Genomic DNA, 21,741 nt, shown 5'->3' on the forward strand with positions numbered 1-21,741 from the left:
GGTGCTCTTCAGATGACGGATTTCTTGAAAGTTTGGGTCAGAAATAGGTACAGTCATGGACACTTCTGGGTTGTAACAGTTAGTGATAATCTATAGGGTTGAACCCAGAAGTGTCCGTGACTATGCGTCAGGGATGAATGCTATTCAGTAAATCTGTTAAGTAGTAATGCGGAAAAGATAGGTGCAATGTGTCGGAAGAATCGGTGCAGCGCATTTATACAGTTCATCTGGATATCTAGGATTATCCAGATTTGGCCATCCTTAAAATATGTCTATGTTCGTGCTTATTTGCAACGAATACGATTCATCATATATTTTCGATTTTTTATTGTTTTTTTTATATATTCACAACGCACAGACGAAACCTGAAAGTTAGGAATGTCTTCTCCGTATCGCATAAACATTATAAACAAAAGTGCTCAACGGATGGCGCAGTGTGTATTGTACATCTCGGAAACCGGTTCGCTAGTTTATATTAAGGCTATAATGAAAAGTGCATGTTATGCTGTGTAAATGGCATCATAAATAGATTGTGATTGCCAACTCTACTACACTAATTTGTGCCTACCCAAGAATAATTGTTATTCTGGATGAAAGGATTCTTCTCGATCTTAGAATGAACAGGTATGGATTTTCAGTGTAGTAGCTTATTTCGTAATGGAACATGTAGCTTATTTCAATTCTTGCATTTTGAAATGCAATGTAATTTTACATAATACTGGAGGTCCGCCGGATTTTTCCAGGAAGAGCAAACGAGAAATATTTTCCCCCATAGTAGCGTTATTGCATAAAAAAGCACTCCTTCAGTTCATGCAATGTCCTTATAATAATTAATATAGATTACTGTGACTGAAAGAAAGGAAGGTTGATATTAATTTCCCGAGGGGAGAGGGGCTGCCCTCCTTCGGATGTCCTTGATTGTGCTCGCACGAAATGGAAACTTGCTACAGATGTCATTGTGTTTGCCTTTCTGTTTCTGCTGTGTGTCGCTGAAAATCCATTCATAATAGAAATCATTCACAGCCTTTCGACTTCCATTCATGACTTTAGCTAAGGTTTAATTCTGTCGTTTTTATAGCTCTCCAGCCTATCAAAGCAGTAATTATCTTTCCTGATTAAACCACGAGCTCTGAAAGTTACAATTGCGCAGTTTTTGAAGAACAGGTTTATTCACGTGTCGTGGTGCGATCGTTTTTGCAGGGTTGCTTTTGCCACGTGGGTGCGTGGGCGTTCAAGAATCGATACGGTGTTCCTGGTGCAACCCCTTCACTGCTTGGGGTTGGTGACGTCATTCTACAGCATTGATGGCTGAGAGGTCCTTTTTATGATTTGCTTGCGCATATGCCATTCTGCATAGACATCTTTAATTTCTTTCTTCACAAGTTGTTATAATTGTTCCGTATTCATTATAATTGTTCTTAACAATATCACTGTTGTTCTAGAAAACAGCATCCTTGCTTCTGTACTTATCAGGTCTCCTGATGACCTTATTGATAGTCATTGTTCATTTCGGGATGTCGCTTAACACGTGTAAAAGTAATGACATTCGTCTATTTGTTTTATTCCTAGAAAAGAAATGTACTACCGGAGGGGAGGGGGTAATTGATTGATTTCGTTTATTTTACTTCACTTATCGGCCACTTTTGGCTAATCGCGAAGATTGCATAAAATTGATGAAGAGATACAAAGATCACCCATGACCAGGCCAGGATTCGAATCTGGGATGCCTGGTATCGCAGCGTGCTTTGATAGCCACTCCACCACAGAGGTCATCGGGGAATGTATACATTGTTATTTTTTAGTCATATCATTATGGAATTTTGGATAGTACTATAATATTAATCCTAATAAAACTAAAGCTTTATTCACTTATCACTTCAACACACATGTCTATGTATTTTTTTTATTTTTTTTCTCTTGCAAATGAAGTAGTATACTTATCGAAACGTTGAGCGAGTGCAAGTTTTTACTGCAAGAATTACGTTAATGTATGATCTATTTCTAGTATTAGCCTCCTTCCTTTACCTACCCTTCCAAAATTTTAATTACGACCAAAATTGCATCACTAAACCCTCTGTGGCGGTCCGTTTGATGGCAAAAGCCTACCAAGCGACCTTTAATTGGGTGACGCATGGTCATTACATTGTGTCCCATCACCACTGTTTTCTGGCTTTCTAGACTGGATACATCTTTTCAATTAGCTTTCCCTCCAATTGTCCTCACGGTGCTGGGTCAAATGACTACATTTTTTGAGCTCCAACCAGGGATCGAACCAAATGCGAGAGTACCAACCATTCTGCTATGCAGGAACCTCAAAATGATATCTTCTTAAATGTACGATTTTCCATTCTCAAATCTTGGTCCTTATGATAGTTATGTTCTGCACATAAACGTCGCATGGAATCTAATAATCAGGGCCCATAAATCGCGGGATACTTTGTCGGTTTTTTTACGTGAAAAAGTAAAATCTCGCGCTATTTCTCGCATATAGAATGTCATTGATCAAGTCGTGACAAATAGTAGTTAATGTACGTAACAATAAACCATGCAGCTAAGCATTAAATCACGTGTATTTTAAGTATCGTTGATTTTTTTTCATGTAATAAACTTGTTGAAATATTATAAAATCTTGAAACACTCGCAATTTCTAAAATCCGGCTCCGATCTCGCCGAAGTTTCCTGGTTCAAATCCAGGCCAGGACACTTGTCCTCATCGTCGGGATTAGTCAAAAGTGACAGAACATAGACTCAAAATAACAAAAATACTTCATGGCTATCTATTGAAATCAGTTTGCTGCTTTTTTTCCGTATCAAGTAATCTTTTACCAATTTTAGAAATTTTTAAAACTTTGGGAACTTTTGGAGCTTTGGGAAGTCCAAGAAATTTTGGCAGGGATGGTGCCGTTAGGGCAAAATCGAGTCCCGAGACTTCGTTGCGATTCTTTAAAATTTTACTAAACCAAATATTTTTGACTATGCAACTTCAGACATGCCAAGCTAGCTAATAACTACAAAGTAAATCTAGTTGTCAGTCCCGTATCTAGATATTTTGACGCGCTAACCAGGATTGTGCGTTTGGCGTCCTTCTCCATCCGTACCAGAAAGCACACATTTTATGTGCGTGATGATATTTTCTTGTCATGGTTTGTGATATTTACATCCTACAAATTTTGAAATGAGAAAACAGGAAAATTCATTAAAATAATATGTTATAATTAAAGATCCGTAGTTGCAGTTCTGATTTTAAAAATTGTTTAGGTTATCTTTATCGGTTATCTTTAAAAACGTACTATTACTGCTACTTTTGGAAACAGAAAATGCCGTAAATCGAAAAGGATTTATGATGTAGCGATCTTTCCGTGACGTGGTCGAAGAGAGTTGAATGGTGACCCCATAAAGAAGTATCGAAGGGTCATTTCATCACCTGAATATCTTTAAAGGGAGCAGATGTCGAGGAAATCTTTGAATGGCGCTCTTTGCTTCAGCTCCCCTAACGTAACCCCTCTCCACGGGCCTGCTATTTGTGGCAGTTGTGAGCGTTTTGTTGCGTGGTTGCATAAATTCAGGATAAAGTTGAATCTTTGGAGGGTTCGTAGTGTCTAAACGAGGCCTCAAACAAAGACGTTATGAAGAAAGGTTGTTTGGCTTACTGACCTCGGTACGCTGTGAAAGATCGTGCGGCGACGCGCTGTAAATATGTTCCGAGACTTGCCTTTCGAGAACGAGACAAGCATTTACAACTGAGGGCAAACCGTCTCGGTGGCCGAGGGCGTTGGCGCTGGACTCTCGACCGATCATTCCGACGCGAGTGTCATTTCATATAATCGCCATTCATCCTATTCGTCGTGATTAGCCAAAAGTAGTAAAATGCTGGGCTAAATAAGAAAAATACAACTTAAACTGGGAACGAGACTTAGTGTCATTGTTTGCCAATAAAACCTTTGGATTGCATAGGTTGTTTTAGAAAGGGGGAGGAGGGCAAGTAATTATTTCTTGTGGTGAATTATCTTACGTAAACTTCAAGCTGAAAGTAATATGAACTTTCAGAACTGGCGTGATAGTGCATTTGAACGAAATAGGTCGACATGTTTCAATATAAGGAACGAAAAACCAAATTATGCCGATATTTTCAAATCTCTTACGACCCTATACTTTGGGGAATTGGGAATGAAACTCGCAACTGGTCTGTTCTTACATTTGCTCGAAATTAGTCCACAAGATTTCAAGAAAGAACGGGAAACCAGTTTGTTGTTTTAACCTTCCTGTGTTACTGGCTCTGCAAATTGTGCTGATACTTTCAAATTCCTAAGTATATTTGTAGGCTTAACAAACGAAATTCACTTCCATTTTAGGGCGCCTAGAGATTTAATTTAGTTTTAAAAAGAGTGAAATGTAGTGGATGGATGAGGGTGGAGTAGGCTACATCACTTTCTTTAAAAAAAACAACTGCTAATTTACTCGTAAATTTGGCTTTATAGTTAATATATAATTTTGGACTGCAATTTCAAGTTAATACAAGTCGTATTAAGGCCTGAAAGAGGGGCATCTTGAACCTCTCATTGCCCAAAACAAAGAGAAGAAACATAGTGATGGACAATTTGATTCATAATATTTATTCATCCCATTCCAGTGCAAGGTATTTATATGTTTAAAAACATCTACTACAATCATCACTATTAACAAGTTTTTCGTTTTATATATCTCGCTGATATTTCAGCTTATTTTACTTGTATTGTTGTCCAAAATAAACTTTTGATTGCTAGCTTTCTCATGTCTGTAACTTTGTTAGTATACTTTTCCAGACGATTTTTCACTCGTTTTTAGGTGCCGTCACCATTTTTAGTTATACTCCCACATGTATGTTAATGTGGGAGGGAGGATACTTCAGAATTTTGGGACTCGGATGTGGTGTGAAGAGTAAAGATCACAAATGACTGTAAAGTAAGCCTTTGTGAAAGAAAAAAAAATAGTATGTAGGGAAGTGCTGCAAGTAATTTGGGAATTTGAAGGTTAGTTGTTAAGAGCCATTATTTTGAAATTCGAACAAAGGGAGATAGTTGTATTTTTTGATTGGCTTAATTTTTTTATATGTTGAAGTAAGTCATGAGAAATTAATATTGTGCAATTTTGAGACCTTGAAATAAAATTTTCCTCCCCTGTAGAAATTGTCAAAGCTCAAGGTCAGACCGCTCATTTTTTATGAAAAGTGAAACATGGGTGAGTTCAGAGTGCTGTATCTTTGGAAATCAACAACATCCCAAACTTTCGTTTTCATATACTCTTAACATAACACTGTTTCCTTACATACATTCAATTGTTTTGATGGGATATTGTTGCTTTTTATTGTTATGCGGCAACAAAAAGGGTCCAAAATGCAGGTTTTTCCTGTTTTTGGCCCTTAATATCTTGGTTAAGCAACACTACCCCCAAAGATTTGATCCACTCTTAGGCCTACCTGAATTGAAATCGGTTTATTTTGGTAACCTCGCACACACAGCATAGTGCTACATGTACAGACTTTTACAAGAAAGGTAAGTTTACAAGAAAGTTAAGTTTTCTTTGGTACTTAATACAGAATATTTTGAAAAAGGATCTCTTATCGCAATATAGTGTGTGATATGCCTAAATGGGGGGGGGGGGGTGCGAATAATAACCTCCCATTTGGCCCAGTAAAATAAATGTCTAAAGCAGGAAAGGATGGCAAAAGATGACTACCTACTAAGAAAATGTATAGGTCCCCATCATCCCTTTTTGAAAGCTTAGTAGAGCATTGTTTTTAAGTCCACTTTATGCACAGGAAGGCTAATCGGGACTGGGGACTTGCAGTTTAAAGTGGAATCCGAACAACTTGTACCTCTACCTTGCATCAAACCCGGGACCCGTTGATTACAAGGATGCGACGTTACCACTACACTATCCATCAAAGAAAGAAAACTGGAACTGTCCCACAACTTGTCAAGACATGTGCTGTTCCATTTGGAACAAAGAAGAGTAGGAGAAATGGTTGTTCCACTTTTTGATAGAGGAAGAAGTGTGATAATTTACATCGACGTTTCTTAACATTTTAATTTCTTTTTACTCGAAAATGGGACGAGGCCCCAAAGTTTTTTTTCATTTCCATGAGTTTGTACAATATTCAGCTACAAGATTGCATACTTAGTTTATTTTTGGCTTGATGCTGTTTTGAGATCAGTCTTAATTCTAAAGTTGCGGATTTCGCAATTTTTTAGTATGCAAAGGGTTATATCTGCTAACAGCATCAATATCTTAGTAATGTGCTATATCAGGTAGCTTGTCCTAATAGTAAACTTCAATGCCCAGTTAACAAATCTTTTGGGTAGTGTTGCTTAACCAAAATATTAAGGGCCGAAAACGGGGGAAAAAACTGCATTTTGGACCCTCTTTGTTGATGCGTAACAATGGAAAGCAACAATGTCCCATCAAAACAATGAATGTATGTAAGCAAACAGTCTTATATTAACAGTATATCAAAACAAGAGTTTGGGATGTTGTTGATTTCCAAAAATACAGCACTCCGAACTTACCCATGTTTCACTTTTCATGAAAAATGAATGGTCTGACCTTGAACTTTGACATTTTCTACAGGGGAGGGAAAATTTTTTCGAGGTCTTAAATTGCACAATATTCGTTTCTCATGACCTACTTCAACATATAAAAGAATCAATCCAATCAAAAAATGCAACTATCCCAATATCCCTTTTTTGTTCGAATTTCAAAATAATTGCTCTTAACCCTCCATTGGTATACGTGTCAGCGTGGCGCTCACATATGAATTTCATGTTTTTTGGCATTTTTCAATTATCGTTTTACATTTATCACATTAAAAATAGTTCAATAATATATATTGCCTAACATATATCGCTAATATGTTAAAATTTATCTTCTTTATTACATAACAAAATTATATTTTTTTATTGCAATATTACTGATTACCTAATGTGAGAGACAGTTTATCATGGAAAACACAACAATTTTTATAATTTTATTTGGAATTTACTTTTGATATCTAATTTGCACAACATTAGTAATAAATTCAATAATTTATTGTATGTTGACGAGAGAGATGTACATTCTACTTCGTAGTTTCAACCCACCCAATATATTGAGGTAAAAGAACACATAAAAATAGGCTCATCTTCACAAGGAGTTTGATCCGTGTTGCTATTATTTTCGCTTTTCAATAACTCCTCAACAACATTATCATCCGTGTCCTGAGAATCAAACACCCTGCCGCTGGACCCTGTGGCCGAGTGGTTAGCACATCGTGCTGCGATGCCGAGGGTCCTGTGTTCGAATCTCACTCAGGCTTGGTGGTTTGTGAATGTCCATTCATCAATTTAGTCACTCATCCCCATCTTCGTAAATTAGCCAAGAGGCACAAAACACGAAGTAAAATAAACTAAACCAAATCAACACCCTGCCCAGGTCTTCTGTTCTTGTCATCACTCTGTTCAGCAAGCAATGCTTGTAACTGCTGTTGTTCATTCGTAACGAAAATCAGGATTCAATGTTCATTTATCCAGAAATAATGACAGTAATAAGTGAATTAAGTCAAAATAAAATAATTATCAAAGAATCAGAAGAGAAAAGAGTGATTCAACACTAATTCAGGGCACTCTGAAATAAAATATGCATGAAGAAAATGGTTACGCGGTTGGTATACGTGTGGGCGTGGCGCTCACAAAACACGTACTCTCATGAGAATGACATGTCTGGGCAGACAGAGAACAACGCCACAACCTATAACTGGCATCATCTGGTCATAGAGATTCCAAATTACAGCTACACAAGACCAGAAGTTGATATCATTATGTAGGCCTAAAAAACTTACAACAATTATATCCCAGGGTGAGCGCCGTGCTCAATGGAGGGTTAAATTCCTTTTGAAGGTTAGTTGTTAAATTCCTGTCTAAGATGAAGTAACAAACACAGAGGTTTACATTACCAGATTCAAAATTTCTTAAAAGACGACATCTCAAACTTGAAATATTCTTGTTTTCACTAGAAATTGCCTTCTTTTGTCCATTGGACAGGTTTGAGGATGGAGTACAACTTTCAATGTTATTTCTTTATCCATGCAAACTGCCTGGACTTCCTAGATAGTTATAGTTCTATTGTAATATTACATGAATTTGTAAATTACATATAACAGGTAATTAATTACTACTTTGGTGTATCCTAACACTGTTTCATTCTGTTAATTTGTAGGTTGTTTTAAGCTGTACTGTTAAAAAGGATTTTGAATACAACAAAGTCATGCCAACTTTTCACCATTGGAAGACCGGCGATAAGAAGTTTGGACTTACTTTCCAAACAGCTGCTGATGCACGAGCTTTTGATAAAGGTGTTCGAATAGCTGTAGAAGATTTATTGGAAGGTGAGTTGAAGTATATCTTATGACTATACTAACATTGTAACATTCCAAGTAGTTTGTTAAACATGCTGAGGGCATTAACAAATTGCAAAGTTTATGTGGTGAGACTCAGTGTGTGAGAATAAGATTTTTTATTCATCTTTTCTGTAGAGATGCTTTTTTGCTTGAATGTTTTAGTTGTTCTTAAAGTAAAGGTAACTTGTGATCTATGTAACGGCACAAAGCTCCTGATAGCCACCATTTGTATTCACAATTTCATAACAGAAAGTACACAAAATTTACCTGTATGCCCTCAGAAGTATGACTGCTGCTTTTGTTCAGAAATCTTTTACAGACAGAGATAAGCGCACAACTTTGGATGTGAATCTAACGTGTGTGGTTATTGGTAAACATTATATACTCCTCCCTCATTGTTGAAATAAAAATGTTCTGCACGTATAACATGGTATCCTGACTTGAACGTGATTATTATTCTTATACACAAAACTGGATTGTTTGTGGTGTTCTATTAATTTGTCGAGTTCCCAAGAGTATAGTGATAGTGGCCACTAAAATTAATTGAACACCAAATATATATATATATATATATATATATATATATATATATATATATATATATATTGCAGATAAGTGAGTACTTCCTTTCAGAATATTAATTTGCCACTGCATCATTTATCCCCTGAAACATTAATTTACATGATATTTGGAGGTGATTACATAAAATGTGTTTTAACTAATTTAAGATGGTAAAACTACATGAACACGTGGATTTAAAGTGAAAATTACCAAGAAATACTTAACTGTTTACACATATGGTACTTAATCTACAATAATTAATTTGAAAATAAATCTGACTTAAGCAGAAGAAAACAAAATGCATTCAGAAAAGATTTCTAATATTCAGTCAACGGTAATATAAGATAAATAGGAATGGTATATCTCAAGTGTAGTTTCTAAATTCTAGTTTGCAACATTAAATTATTATTTTTTCCCCTGAAGTACTTTTAATGTCATGCTGAATATCCAGTCTTTTTGAACACATATCTTGCCAGAAATTTCAGCCAAAAATGCCACTTTTTTTGTCTTATTAAGTGCAAAACCGGAAGTTTTATACCTTTTTTAAAGCACATTTGTGTTTTTTATGTTGCTTATTTGGAATATCCTATATCTACTTTTACTTGTAAAGTTAAGATAATTTCAATCTTAGAAGCATATTTGAGTAAGAATATTCTACTGGGTGTATTTTAATAGGAAAATACTTCTGGATGCTAACTTGATTACAACTGTTAGACTCGAGTTTTTGTTCTTTTCTTTATTTCTTGAATATAGTATAATTTCTTCATTAACTCTGCTTCGGTATGCATTGTTCTTCAGTTGCTTATTCCAGTTGTTGCACAAATGGTTTTGATGCATATTGTCATTAGTCATTCTTACCTTTATAAAAATTTGCTTCATGATTTCCTGTCTTAATTCAACATCAGTCTCAAGTCAGTGAGATTGATTTAATTGTCTCGCGTTCTTTCAGCACTTTCATCTAATATCGAGACTGTTGACTCAGTGTGGCGGCCGCACAAAATTCCCATAGTGGAAGTCATTTCAACAATCCCCCTACCAGATCGTTCCACTTATCCTGGTTCATACTATCAAGATTTGTCAGCTGTTACAGGTATGAATGCATTTTTCCAATTTCACTTCCAACTTCCATACCTGTGTTAGCATAAATTTAATCCCTTTGGAATTAAAGTGTATAAATTTTGTTCATTTGCTACTGAACACTCATTAATAGCACCATTATGTAGATTACAAACTTAAATAACAACCCGAGACACTTCATTGAAAGTTAAACTATTTTGTGCATGATATATGTTTCTGACATCAAAATCATGCTTTGAACAAGTTGAGTTTTTAAAATTTAGTTCATAGTTTGTTTTATGTAAACTTTTCAGACAGAATTTCAATAAAATTTTAACTTAATGTTAGACTTTTGCTTATGAAATTTAGGTTGAGCACACACATTTAGTTAGTGGGTTATGCCTTGTAAAGCTGCATTCAGGCATTTGAGTCACATTGTCTATTTTTTCTCTTTCCTAGCTCTCTTGCATTCTTCTTTCCTCTCCTCAGTTCATTTTTGCAATGTTAATATATTTGTGGAAAGTTATTTGAATTGGAATCTCATCCCAGTCTTAAAAATCTTAAAATAAATGCTAGAGAGTTGTATCCCTGTACTTTTATTTGATTTAATTTGATTACTGTGGTTGGTAAGGAAGTGCAGATTTGGTCTAGGAAGGAATGCAGGTTGAAGCTGAATAAAATGTAGGGAATTCATTTTCAGCCCTCTGAAAATTATTTTTGAGTGAAAAAGGATAAATTTCCATACTGTTAAATTTTTGTGCTTTTGTTTTCTTAATGAATAGAACTATGACTAGGTGGTCTCATGTGTGATATAGATGTTAGCATTAAGTACTGTGAAGTTTGGAGTACTAGGCTTGAATTCTGTCTGTGGTTCTTCTTCCCAAACAATTCTTCTGTCCACAATTCATCCTCATTGTTACTATACCACTTGAACAGTATGGAATTTCAGACTTCATCACAGGATACATACTAGATAGTAGACAAGCAAATGTAACATAACATACCAAATGTTACTGAAATAGAATTTCACCTATCCATCACTGTGAAGCCTGATGAATCCTTCAAATACCAAAGAAAAGCTGGCTTTGTATTTGTATGTACACGTATATAGCATACATTTTTAAGATGGCAGCAAATTGAGCAGCATCTCTTCATAGCTGGGTGTATTAGTGAAGATAGAAGATTTATGAAAATAATGTGAGGATTTTTATAAGTAAAGCTACAGAATTCAACACTATTTGTTACAATTGCAAACTTATGCACCGTACAAGCTGGTCACCTGCAATGTTATGTCTCCCCCCCCCCTCCCCCTCCTGTTCACCCAGCCACCCATCATATTCATCACTTGTACAAGGTGAAAATAATATCACCATTAACCCGGGAGAATGTGCGTGGATTTGACAGTAAATTTCTTTCTTTGGTTGCCCTTTTGCGTAAATGTGTTGGTTTGGCTCTTTCCCCCACCTTACCTATGATGCACGTGTGGGAGACGCGCTGGCCATCCAACAATTTTAACAGTGACCTTCTAACATTTAAATGGCACAGTTCAGTTTCATCTGTGGTGCTTTTGACCGTGCGTGCTTTGTTGTGTTGTAGATTTAACAATATATCTTTATTGGATTTTCCCCTATAATTATGAACCCATAAGAAGAGGATCAAATTCATAGGCTTCGAGAAGGAGGAACAATGTGAGAAAGGGCTTGGAAGGCAATTTGAAAGAGTAAGATAACTCCTTTTTGGTGATGAAAAATTCAAATCAGAAAAAGAAAGAAAATGCATTCAATGTTCACTCTATACACCTGCCGTGAACACACAGTTTTTTAATGTATGGAATGTGCAAATGGAAATCTTGATGGCGATAAAGTGGATGTGGAGTAAAGAGAAGAAATAGATAAATTTTTTAAACTGTAGTAGTAAACTTAGAAAATATACTACAATTGTAAATACCTTTTAGTATCATAATTTTGATCTCTATAAAAACTTGGCATCAAACTTACATAAAATTGTTTGTTTCGTAATTTCATTGTATTATTACTGTACAATAATAAAAATGAACAAGAACAATTACCTATTAAACTTTTGTAAAATCGTGTTTCTTTTGCCTATTATATTACAAAAATAGAGAACAAAACCTTTTCTTTAACAAGTATATTAAACTTTTGAAAACTCTCGCGTTATATTTATTGTATTAAAAATTAAAAAATATATACAAAAGAAAGAAGGAAAGAATAAAATACAAGAAAACTAATTTTGAAATATGATGAAACAAACCTAATAAACCTAAATATTGAAGTGCAGTCATTTTGACCACCCACGCCGCCTCACGTAAGATGTTGCAGTGTGTGTTCTCCTGGGTTAATGGGTGATGGATTTTGACGTTTACTCAGTTCATATAAATGTATACATGGGCACATTGTAACAAAATTGCATGTTGAGTTTGTAGTCATAATGCAAAATAATAGTTATGTGTGTGTGGGTAAGAGAGAGAGCAAGTTTCCCAAAATGAAAAGCAATATTTTAATACGAAAATAGCCCAGAAGCTACCAGTTGACCATTGGAAGAACTAACACAGCTACTTGTAATGTATGCCTGAGTGTTGAAATCTTTAACTTCTAAGTAAATAATAATTACATTGTGTACTGTACATGTAGTGTTGTGTATATAGAGCTTCATTAATTGTGCCAATTATTTTCTCTTCCTTGCTTCCTTGGGATTCATCACTGGTAAGTTGTTTGTTGTATTGGGGCTGTAAATCTAGGAGGATGTCTATGGATTTTAGCGTACTTAATCTGTATGCACCTTTCCTACAGAATTAAAAACCAATAGATTTGAATACAAATTGGAGAAAAGAAACTTTAGGATTAGTGTGTTTAGTACTTATTGCATAAAACTAGCACAAAATATTGAATATCCGAAGCTTCTGCTGGAAAACTGTGACTTTTTGTGTATATACATTCATATCCGTGCCATATTTTGTTCCCATACTATTTGAATTATGAGATGCCCCAAAGATATTAGGAGATTCACCCAATGTTACGTCATGTTGATCTTTATAACAATCAGAGTTATGAAATATGTCAAATTCTGTATACATTTAAGGAAGATTTCAGATTGAAGTGACAAATTTCACTTAGGATGAGCCAATCAAGAGCAAGGTTCACACTGTAGTGGCATCATGGCAGGTTGCACAAACCTGTATTAGATTGGTGAAATCTGCAAGCGACTTGTTGCTTTGGTGTGAAATCTCCTTAATACAGAAATTGTATTCTTTTCAGATTTATCCATCTTCATGGTATAATTTCACATTTTCTGATTATTTTTTTCACCTTGTTCCCCTGAAACATATAAAATCTTAAATTTGCTGTATCTTTAATCTATAAGTGTGCCTTCCAGATGGCGTAGTGGTAACATCATCTTCTTGTAATCAAGGGGTCCTAGGTTTGATACCCAGTTGTTCCACTTTAAACTGTATGTTCAGTCCTGATTAGCCTGTTACATATGTTTCGGAGGCTGATTCTTCCTCTATCTTCAGGGTAGTGTGTTAGCTAATAAATCAGTCCCTGGACACATTGATGTGTTTGGGGAGGGTGTCTATTATAGAGAATAAAAGAGACTGAACGTTTCGGAGTGTTAGGTAATGAAATATTTAACAAGAACATGGGCGCATACACACCACCACCGTGACTTAAATTTTTAAAGAACTCTGTGAAAGACTTGTTAATTACATGTCATTTTTCTTTTGCTCTACAGGCCTTACTGACTCTTCATTGCAATACAAACCAGATGTAGGTGATGATGATGTGTTTATGGTAAGTAGGATGGAGAGAGAGAGAGAGAGAGAGAGAGAGAAAAGTTTCATTTTACGAGCTAGGAGTAATTTAAAAATAATCATCTTAGAAGAAAGTAATTACACATGCATAATTTTTTTCCTTCAGAAGATAACATTTATCGAAAAGTAATTCCAGTTTTTATTGTAGTATAAAGTCAAAACTGTAATGGCTATATTGATCGGGAATAGTAAAGCAATATGATAAAGATGTAGTTGAGCCATTGTGTTTTCTAGTGCTACACAATGCACAGCTCAGAATTATAAAAAATTGTAATGGATTTTAACAAAATACAGATAAATATGGATGAGTATACCACTGAATTGTTTTAGCAGCTCTTATGATTAACAAAGCTTCATTGTCATGTGTCACCAAAGGAAATTGACTAACTCAGAATACCTTGCCCCTTTTTTCTAGAAAAAGATCACTGGTTGAGGTTATTAAATGTGACTACTATTTCTTAAATCATCTCTCTACTAATTATGAATGTATCATTTAGGTTTCATAGGTTTTGCATGTGTTTGTGCTTATTTATTTCTCAAGCTATCCTTTACTATTTAGTAGACTTAATAGAGGACAAATATTTGTATTTCTGTATGTATATACTGTTTCCAGGATAATTTTTTTCATACACTGGGACATATACATAAAACAGTTCGTTCATAATTGAGGTCTTGTATTCTTCAATGAGGATGATTCCATGATGTTATGAGGTGTGCAAAATAACAATGCATCTTATTTGTTTCATAGCAAATACTCTTAAGGCTTATTCTTTAATAATTATAAGAATACAAGCATTGGTATCAGTACAATGGTATTGGTTCACATCTGTAGATAATACATAGATTCTGTTTGGAATTGCACTGTGTATTGTGAGTACGCTTTTTAACTCAACACACTTTTCCTTTACTTTCAGACTCTAAACCTACCAGTGGAGCGTGGTGACTCACGTTCATCTTCAGGGTCATCGGCAACAGGTGGAAGCAATCGTCACCCCACACCTCCCACGGAAGCAGCACAATCTCCCTACACACATCCCCACTCCCAGTATCATCACTTACACCGTATGCATTATATTCCCTCCAAACGACCATACAGCCCTGCTGCTAACATGAATAACAATGGTTCATCTGATAACAATAGTCACAATGGTGAGGGGAGGGCTGGTTCTGAGAACATCATGTCGCCAATGTCTGACAGAATAGAAATTTCTGGAGAAAACTTGGAAAGTTATCCGTATGTGCAGTTTGCACGCGATAGACCCCCGGTGCACGATTATAGTTATCCTGATGTGGACGCAGTGAAAAGTACAAAACGGGACTCTATAGGTAGCTTAAAAAAACGTAACGTTGAAATACAACCACCACTTCCAGTGAAATCTGACCGAAAGAAAAAAGATAAGAAGAAGGTGCGACATAAGTACCAGCCAACTCAGTGCCGCCACTGCCAAGAGATGTTCACAGAAGACACTAATGTTAGGGGCAGCTGTGAATATGCACCTGACTGTGTACATACAGGGATAAATGCAGTTTCGTGCATTCGCTGTGCCCGGTGCATGCTGTATCATTGCATGGGAGATGGGGAGGGGGACTTTGCCCAACATCCATGTGAGTGTAGTCCGGTCGATGAAAATTGTGGACGAAGGTGGCTAGGTTTGGCACTACTTTCCCTCTTGGTGCCATGCCTCTGGTGCTACCCACCACTTCGTGCCTGTCATTGGTGCTGTGTGTCTTGTCACGTGTGTGGTGGCCGTCATGAAGCTGCATCCTAGGACAGTGGTGATTAATATTTTTTTATGGTGCTGCGCTAATTAAAATGTTTTTCTTAAACACTTGCCAACACCATAAGCGAATGGTGCAAATCCAGTGAGTTGTGTGTGTGATACAGAGTGATTGGTTGATTGCTTGATTGTATGTATGTTGATAAGTTTGTTTTAATTTTTAAAAAAGAAATCTGCTACAGTATTTTTTTCCTACTTGATAACAAGAGGAAGCAGTGTAATTACTTGGTGGACATAATATTTTTGTCCCTTTCAAATTCGATGATAGACTGTTGAGTGTTAAGACCTGTATCGCTGTTGCCTTACATGTTGGTTATGGTGTGACGGCTTCTCATAGCCAAGAATGCAATATCTTCCTTACCCCTACTTTGTACAAGGACATGAAAGAGAAAGAAATTACATAAATTATTGTTGGTTCTTATATTTGGGACACATTTGCTTATTTCAGGCTGTGTAGAAAAGTGTCGGTAATCTTTGTAATACATGTGATATTTATGAGGCCAGTATAATTTCAAGCAAACATTTTATATCGTAACCTTAATGACATTATAAGGTATTGAAAAGTTTTTAATTTTCTCTTTTTAACTAATGGCATGAAAATTTTAATAGAAGCTGTTTGTCACCAAGCCAATCATGCAGTTCTTCACAATCTGAGGATTATGTCTTGTATTAAATGTCATTGGCTGTTGAAGGGTTAATGTGTGGCACAGCATCTAAAGGATATAGTGAAAAGAAAAGTTGAAATGCATTTTGAATTTATATAATTAATATACTATAAATACATATATATCTATATATATCTATACACATGTATATTTATGTTCAATCATAATTCAAATGCAGTGCAAAATTTTGCCGGAAATTGCAACAAGATTATTATAGATGTTTTGCATGAAGTATGTGTTCAGAAGGTTCCAAACTATGTCCCAAGTGCTACTTTCTGCATATTTTTAAAGTAAATAATGATTTGTATGTGTTAAACTTTACTTTCATCTTCCATTATTTAAACATATGTTTTGAATACCTCAAATGTACTTTGTAATACATAGAAAATGCCACTTTTATGTGCATCTGATATGTAAAAATCAAGTTATTCAGTGCTTAAAGTGATTATGTACAAGGGAGGAATATTTTTATGATATTGACAATTGTTTCTTGTTTCTATATTGTGAGCTAGTTGTTTTCATTGTACGTAAATGAATAAGTAGACTTGGAAAGGATCTTCTGCCATCTTATGTGTTGGTATCTTATTTCCTTTGCAGACTGTAACTAAAATATATTTTATTTAAATCAAAATTTTATGTGGTACAAGATTCTCTTCCATTACATAAAGATTGATGTGATGGAATATCCGATTCTAGCTTGTGAAACAAAAACAAAGTCAATTGGTTTTGCATCACCACCGTAAATATGAAATATTTCTCATATAAATTATTTCATTGTAGATGAAACTGAGTTTTAGACAGAAGAATAGTAAAAATGACCACATTATATTTTTCAAGGATGCTGTTGGTTTATATGAAATGACACGTATATATCACATTCAAAAGATGGCATTGTGACTCAGCATTTGATTTTTGCTGCCCACACTCAGGGAAGTGTTTAGCTGAGATGTCTGAATATGACTGCCTGCTTAGTAACACCCATAAACCGACAACTGGTGTTCATTTTGTCCTGACTTTTTGATGTTCTCTCAATTGGCTGCTTTAATTGTATCCACAGTTATCAAGATGTGTAAAACCAAAGTACATTGATTTTTCCTCAACTCGTAAAGGTTTCATAGTTTGAACCAATGCATTTTTGTAGTGTGCTCTAGTACGAGTGTATGCAGATTTGATTTTATAAAATGTTATTTTGAGAATGAAGTGGATGTGGAACAAAGAACAGGCATGAAAGAGAGGAGTAATGCTGTAGCCAAGAAAATATGAAGTGCTGAGTTATGTAAAAATGTTTCTTAGTGTACAAAAGCATAGATATAAACTTTTTTACTATGTAAATTCTCAGATGTGTGCAAACAAAGTTCACTGTAGTTGATTTGTTATTCATTACATTAAAAAAGGACTTGTTTTTTTGGTCCATATGTGCATTTTCTCTTAACCTTAAATCTATCACATTTATGAAACTGGAAGGAAGAAAAGAATATGATACACTGCTAATCAAACTTAATACATTCTACAGTTGCCTGTCGATAAGTCCAGTTTGCGTGGGAGTACTTGCAGAATCAGGAAAAATTCTTAAGCAAACCTTGCTCCCCTGCCGTAACATTGTCTTTTAGACTTGTGTACACATTGGGATCCACAAGTATTGCCTGGCAAATTGTCCATTACCATTTTCATTAGTTTTTGTCTTGAATCCCATTTGCTTTTAAGGAATAGATTTTCACATATGCTGGTGGAGCAGCTTGTTTGTAAGCATGGTAATGGACAATTTTCTTGGTAATACAGTGAAACCCTGATATTACATTTTCCCGCTTCATACATTCAATCATCATGTTCCCAACATAGCAAAATGTTATAAAAATTTTCCTCGATTTTACATTTTAAGTTTTTGTAGCTAAAAAAGTATAAAATCGAGGTTCCACTGTACAATAACAGAGGAGTATAGGGCTTCTGGTTTTGCATGCATCACACAACTCCCTTAAACCAAAATGCTCCCCTCTGTAATGGTTGCTTGTCAAAAAACTTTGAGGTACTTCCTTAAATTTAAGTATTTTCCCTCAGAATTCTTGCTCCAGGATCTTGTGATCGTGATGCCCAGATTACTTTTCGGAACATTTCCATGACACACAGGAAAACTGATATTCATCACATTATCAACAAAGGCTCTATTTTTCAAGTTCTACTTTCTGTACAGAGTGCATCGCAGTTCCAACCCCATGCACAAAAGGCTTTTGGATATGTGCCAGAGGACACTGATTCTGTTCTGTAGTGTGCAGAACATTAATTTTCCTGAGTGACATTTGCAAAATTCCTAAATGTAATTTTGCATTCTTCTGTCCCAAACAGTGCTACCAACTTATAGTCCATTTAGCTTTAAAACAAAGTAGGTGTGGACAATAAGTTACCAAAATTTGTATTAATATACCAGTTTCAAACTTTCTATTCGTAAGCACTTGCCCCTCCCTCTCAGTAAGTATTTTCCACGTCAAAACTAGAATATGTGCGAGAACAAATTTGCATATGACAATTTTTAAATGTAAATATTATTTTTTAAAAATAAACAGTTGTACACTCCTGTTCACATAAAGTGGCACATTTTATAGCATTGAACAGTTGAAATATGTGCCACTTCATGTGAGCAAGAGTACATACAAGAAATGAAGAAAATAGAGGGAAGAACTTACCAACAATGTCAGTTTTCTTCAATCCAAGAAGTCTAAAAATTCTAATTGTATAGCAATATGACATCTTGCACATATCGGGATTATTATTGATATTTTCTCTCTTCGAAGTACACCGTACCACTTGGGTGAGTTTCTTTGCAGGCTGAATAAATTCTGGTTTTCAAGACACTGTGCATTCAGAAGCCAGCAATATTAGTCCACACAACAGTGGATTCTTCTCAGTAAGATATAACACATTCAGTGGAATTTTCTTCTTGCCCCTGTTATAAGGTTTGTAATACTTGATGTTGCAGTGATACAACACTGAAAAATCAAGAGAACCACCACACGACAAAAACTATTACCTCCCAAATTTTACTATCCAGTATTAAATGACCACAATAGGGAAGGTGTTTCCATGAGTGACAGCTATAAATATTCATGTGCTTGAGGCTACAGTGTTTTCGAGTATTCTTTTCCAGGAAAAGTAGTGTTTCCAACTGTTATTTATTCCTGTTTGAATTAGATACAAGAACTGGCAAGGTCTTATTACGTAGAGATGTATTGGAGGGTAGTGAAATAGTGTAGTTCGCCCATCTGCAATGCAAAAAGACTGTGGCTCTGCCCTCTACAAATTTCTTCTTCGAAGCAGTTGCCAGTGTAAACATCTGGCACATTTCTTTTACAAGTTGGGGAATTCAAATTTCTGAAATCTCTGCATGTTGCATGTGGAAATAAGCGAAAGAAAAATGCTAGTGTTCCATTCTGTACTTTTTTAAGGATCACTCTGGTTGAATTTGCATCGAGCTCGGTGACTTTCTCAAAAGTTTCCTGTCAAATCTTTTGTAGTGTGTAGATTTTACAATTTTAGACAAAATGCATCAACTTTTAAAGTGTGCCGGTTTATGTTTGTAGTATATGCATACATGTGCCTGTAATATAGGGATTCATAAATGTCTGTCACTGGCAGCCGAAATCATGTTTTCTACGTAATTCTATCTAGTCCTAAGTATCATAAGGCTATTAATGCTTTGAATGGCATACAGTGCTATATAACTAGTTCTGATACTTCATGAAATGCACTATTAGGGTTCAAAGGCCTGTGGAGGAATTGCTGCCAGAATCCAATATGGGTTCATTGGCTTTCTCTAGAACACGTGCTGTTGTTTACATCCACTTCGTAGTAGAAAAAACATTACTTGTTGAGAAATTTTCAGAACACGTAATATAATGCTGATACCTATGAAACATTTTGCCACACAATTCATACGCTACATTATTTATAACTACTTAATCACGTAGATTACTTCTAATTCACTTGAAATCATGGTATGAAATTGTAAGAGAGATATTTCAACTGGTTATATAAGTTTGTGCTACATGTAGAGCTTTCAAGTTGAATTTTGTCAACTTTCAATATTTTTCCATGCATGCGTTTGTTTTTCAACAATAAGTAACAAAATCTGTGACAAAATTCTAATCATTTGTCAGGATTTTTCCTATGACCATTCCTAATTCTGTATCCCTGTTATCTCATTACTTTCTTTTTTTTATATCCAACATTGGAAATTCATATCATTGTTCTTTGCATCTATTTCATAATGCAATCAAAATTTCATGACATAAGTTGTAAGCAATATTTTATTCAAAAATGTGTTAGTGTTGGTTGGGGAAAGGAACTTCCCACCATATTTATTTTCTTAACTGCTTTAAAAATTAAACCAGTTAAAGTTTCAAACCATCTTCTTGCATTCACGTAACTGCATTTTAACTGGAAATACTTCAATGTTAATTTTGGTTATCTTGAGTGGATTGGGTTTACAGTGAACAATTGCTAGTTATTATTTTTGTAAATTTGCATTTTGTTGTTACTTTTGCACTGCTCAGATCGGATGAAGTTAATTTTATAGATAGCAGGCAGGTGATTTTTTTTTTGGACATAAGAGATGCAAGATGACAGCCATTTATTCTTACTGGTTGTTGCCCATTCAGTGTTTTAAATTACAATAATTATGATGATCATGCTATACACTACAACCATTCTTGCATATGAATAATGCTTGATGTAGTTGATCAGATAGCAATAAACAAACATTTTAATTAATATGCAACTTCAAAAGTAAGTTGGCACTTGGAGGCAATGTGTTACACTTTCCATCAATACTGTGTAATTGTGTTACTGATTGGATACAAGTTACGTAATATAAGCATTCCACAAATATTATCAAAGTTTGCAGGCATTGTCTATCTTCTCTTTCCATGTGAAGTTATGCAGAATACTGTAAATTAGAAACCAGTGCTAAGCAGTAGATTGTCAAATACCATACTTGAATGGGTATTCATAAATTATCTTATAAATAGACAGCTTTATAACAACGTTTTGTGCAGTCATGGAGAGAGAGAGAGATCAGATAGACTGAATATCCTTCAGGTACTCTTTGGGAGACCTATCTACTAACAAAATTGCATTTCTTCACATCTAACATTTTATTGGTAGATACCTCTTATGGAGATTTCAGACCGAAGCAACAGGTGACACATGTCGCTTTAGGATTTTACCAATCAAACACAGGCTTGTGTGGCCAGTCATGCCACTACAGTGTGAAAGGTTGCCCTTGGCTCATTCGGAAGTGACATGTGTCACGTGTTGCTTCAGTTTGAAATCTCCCTTAAAGCACAGCCTAAGATGTAATGCAGCTTTCCAGTTCTCCCTTTTTCCATAAATAGAACATTAATAGTTGAATAAAATTATTTCTAATCTCCTAAATTAGAAAGAAATTCCAAC

General features: G+C 35.2%; 1 protein-coding gene across 4 annotated transcripts in view; it reads left to right on the forward strand.

The window, feature by feature from the left end:
- Window positions 1-17,712, forward strand: part of Spred (Sprouty-related protein with EVH-1 domain) — a 31,633-nt gene extending 13,921 nt beyond the window's left edge. For 2 of the 4 annotated variants that reach the window (XM_083111237.1, XM_083111238.1), the window contains exons 3-6: window positions 8,230-8,398; window positions 9,921-10,061; window positions 13,778-13,836; window positions 14,771-17,712. In XM_083111237.1, coding sequence (XP_082967363.1) covers window positions 8,230-8,398; window positions 9,921-10,061; window positions 13,778-13,836; window positions 14,771-15,625 — 1,224 coding nt within the window. In that variant the 3' untranslated portion in view covers window positions 15,626-17,712. The remainder of the gene's footprint in view (window positions 1-8,229; window positions 8,399-9,920; window positions 10,062-13,777; window positions 13,837-14,770) is intronic. The other 2 variants (XM_083111239.1, XM_083111240.1) reach the window with 2 other exon arrangements.
- Window positions 17,713-21,741: the final 4,029 nt, after the last annotated feature.

The sequence above is a fragment of the Lepisma saccharinum genome, chromosome 25 (assembly GCF_977018435.1).
Source record: "Lepisma saccharinum chromosome 25, izLepSacc3.1, whole genome shotgun sequence".
NCBI lineage: Eukaryota > Metazoa > Arthropoda > Insecta > Zygentoma > Lepismatidae > Lepisma > Lepisma saccharinum.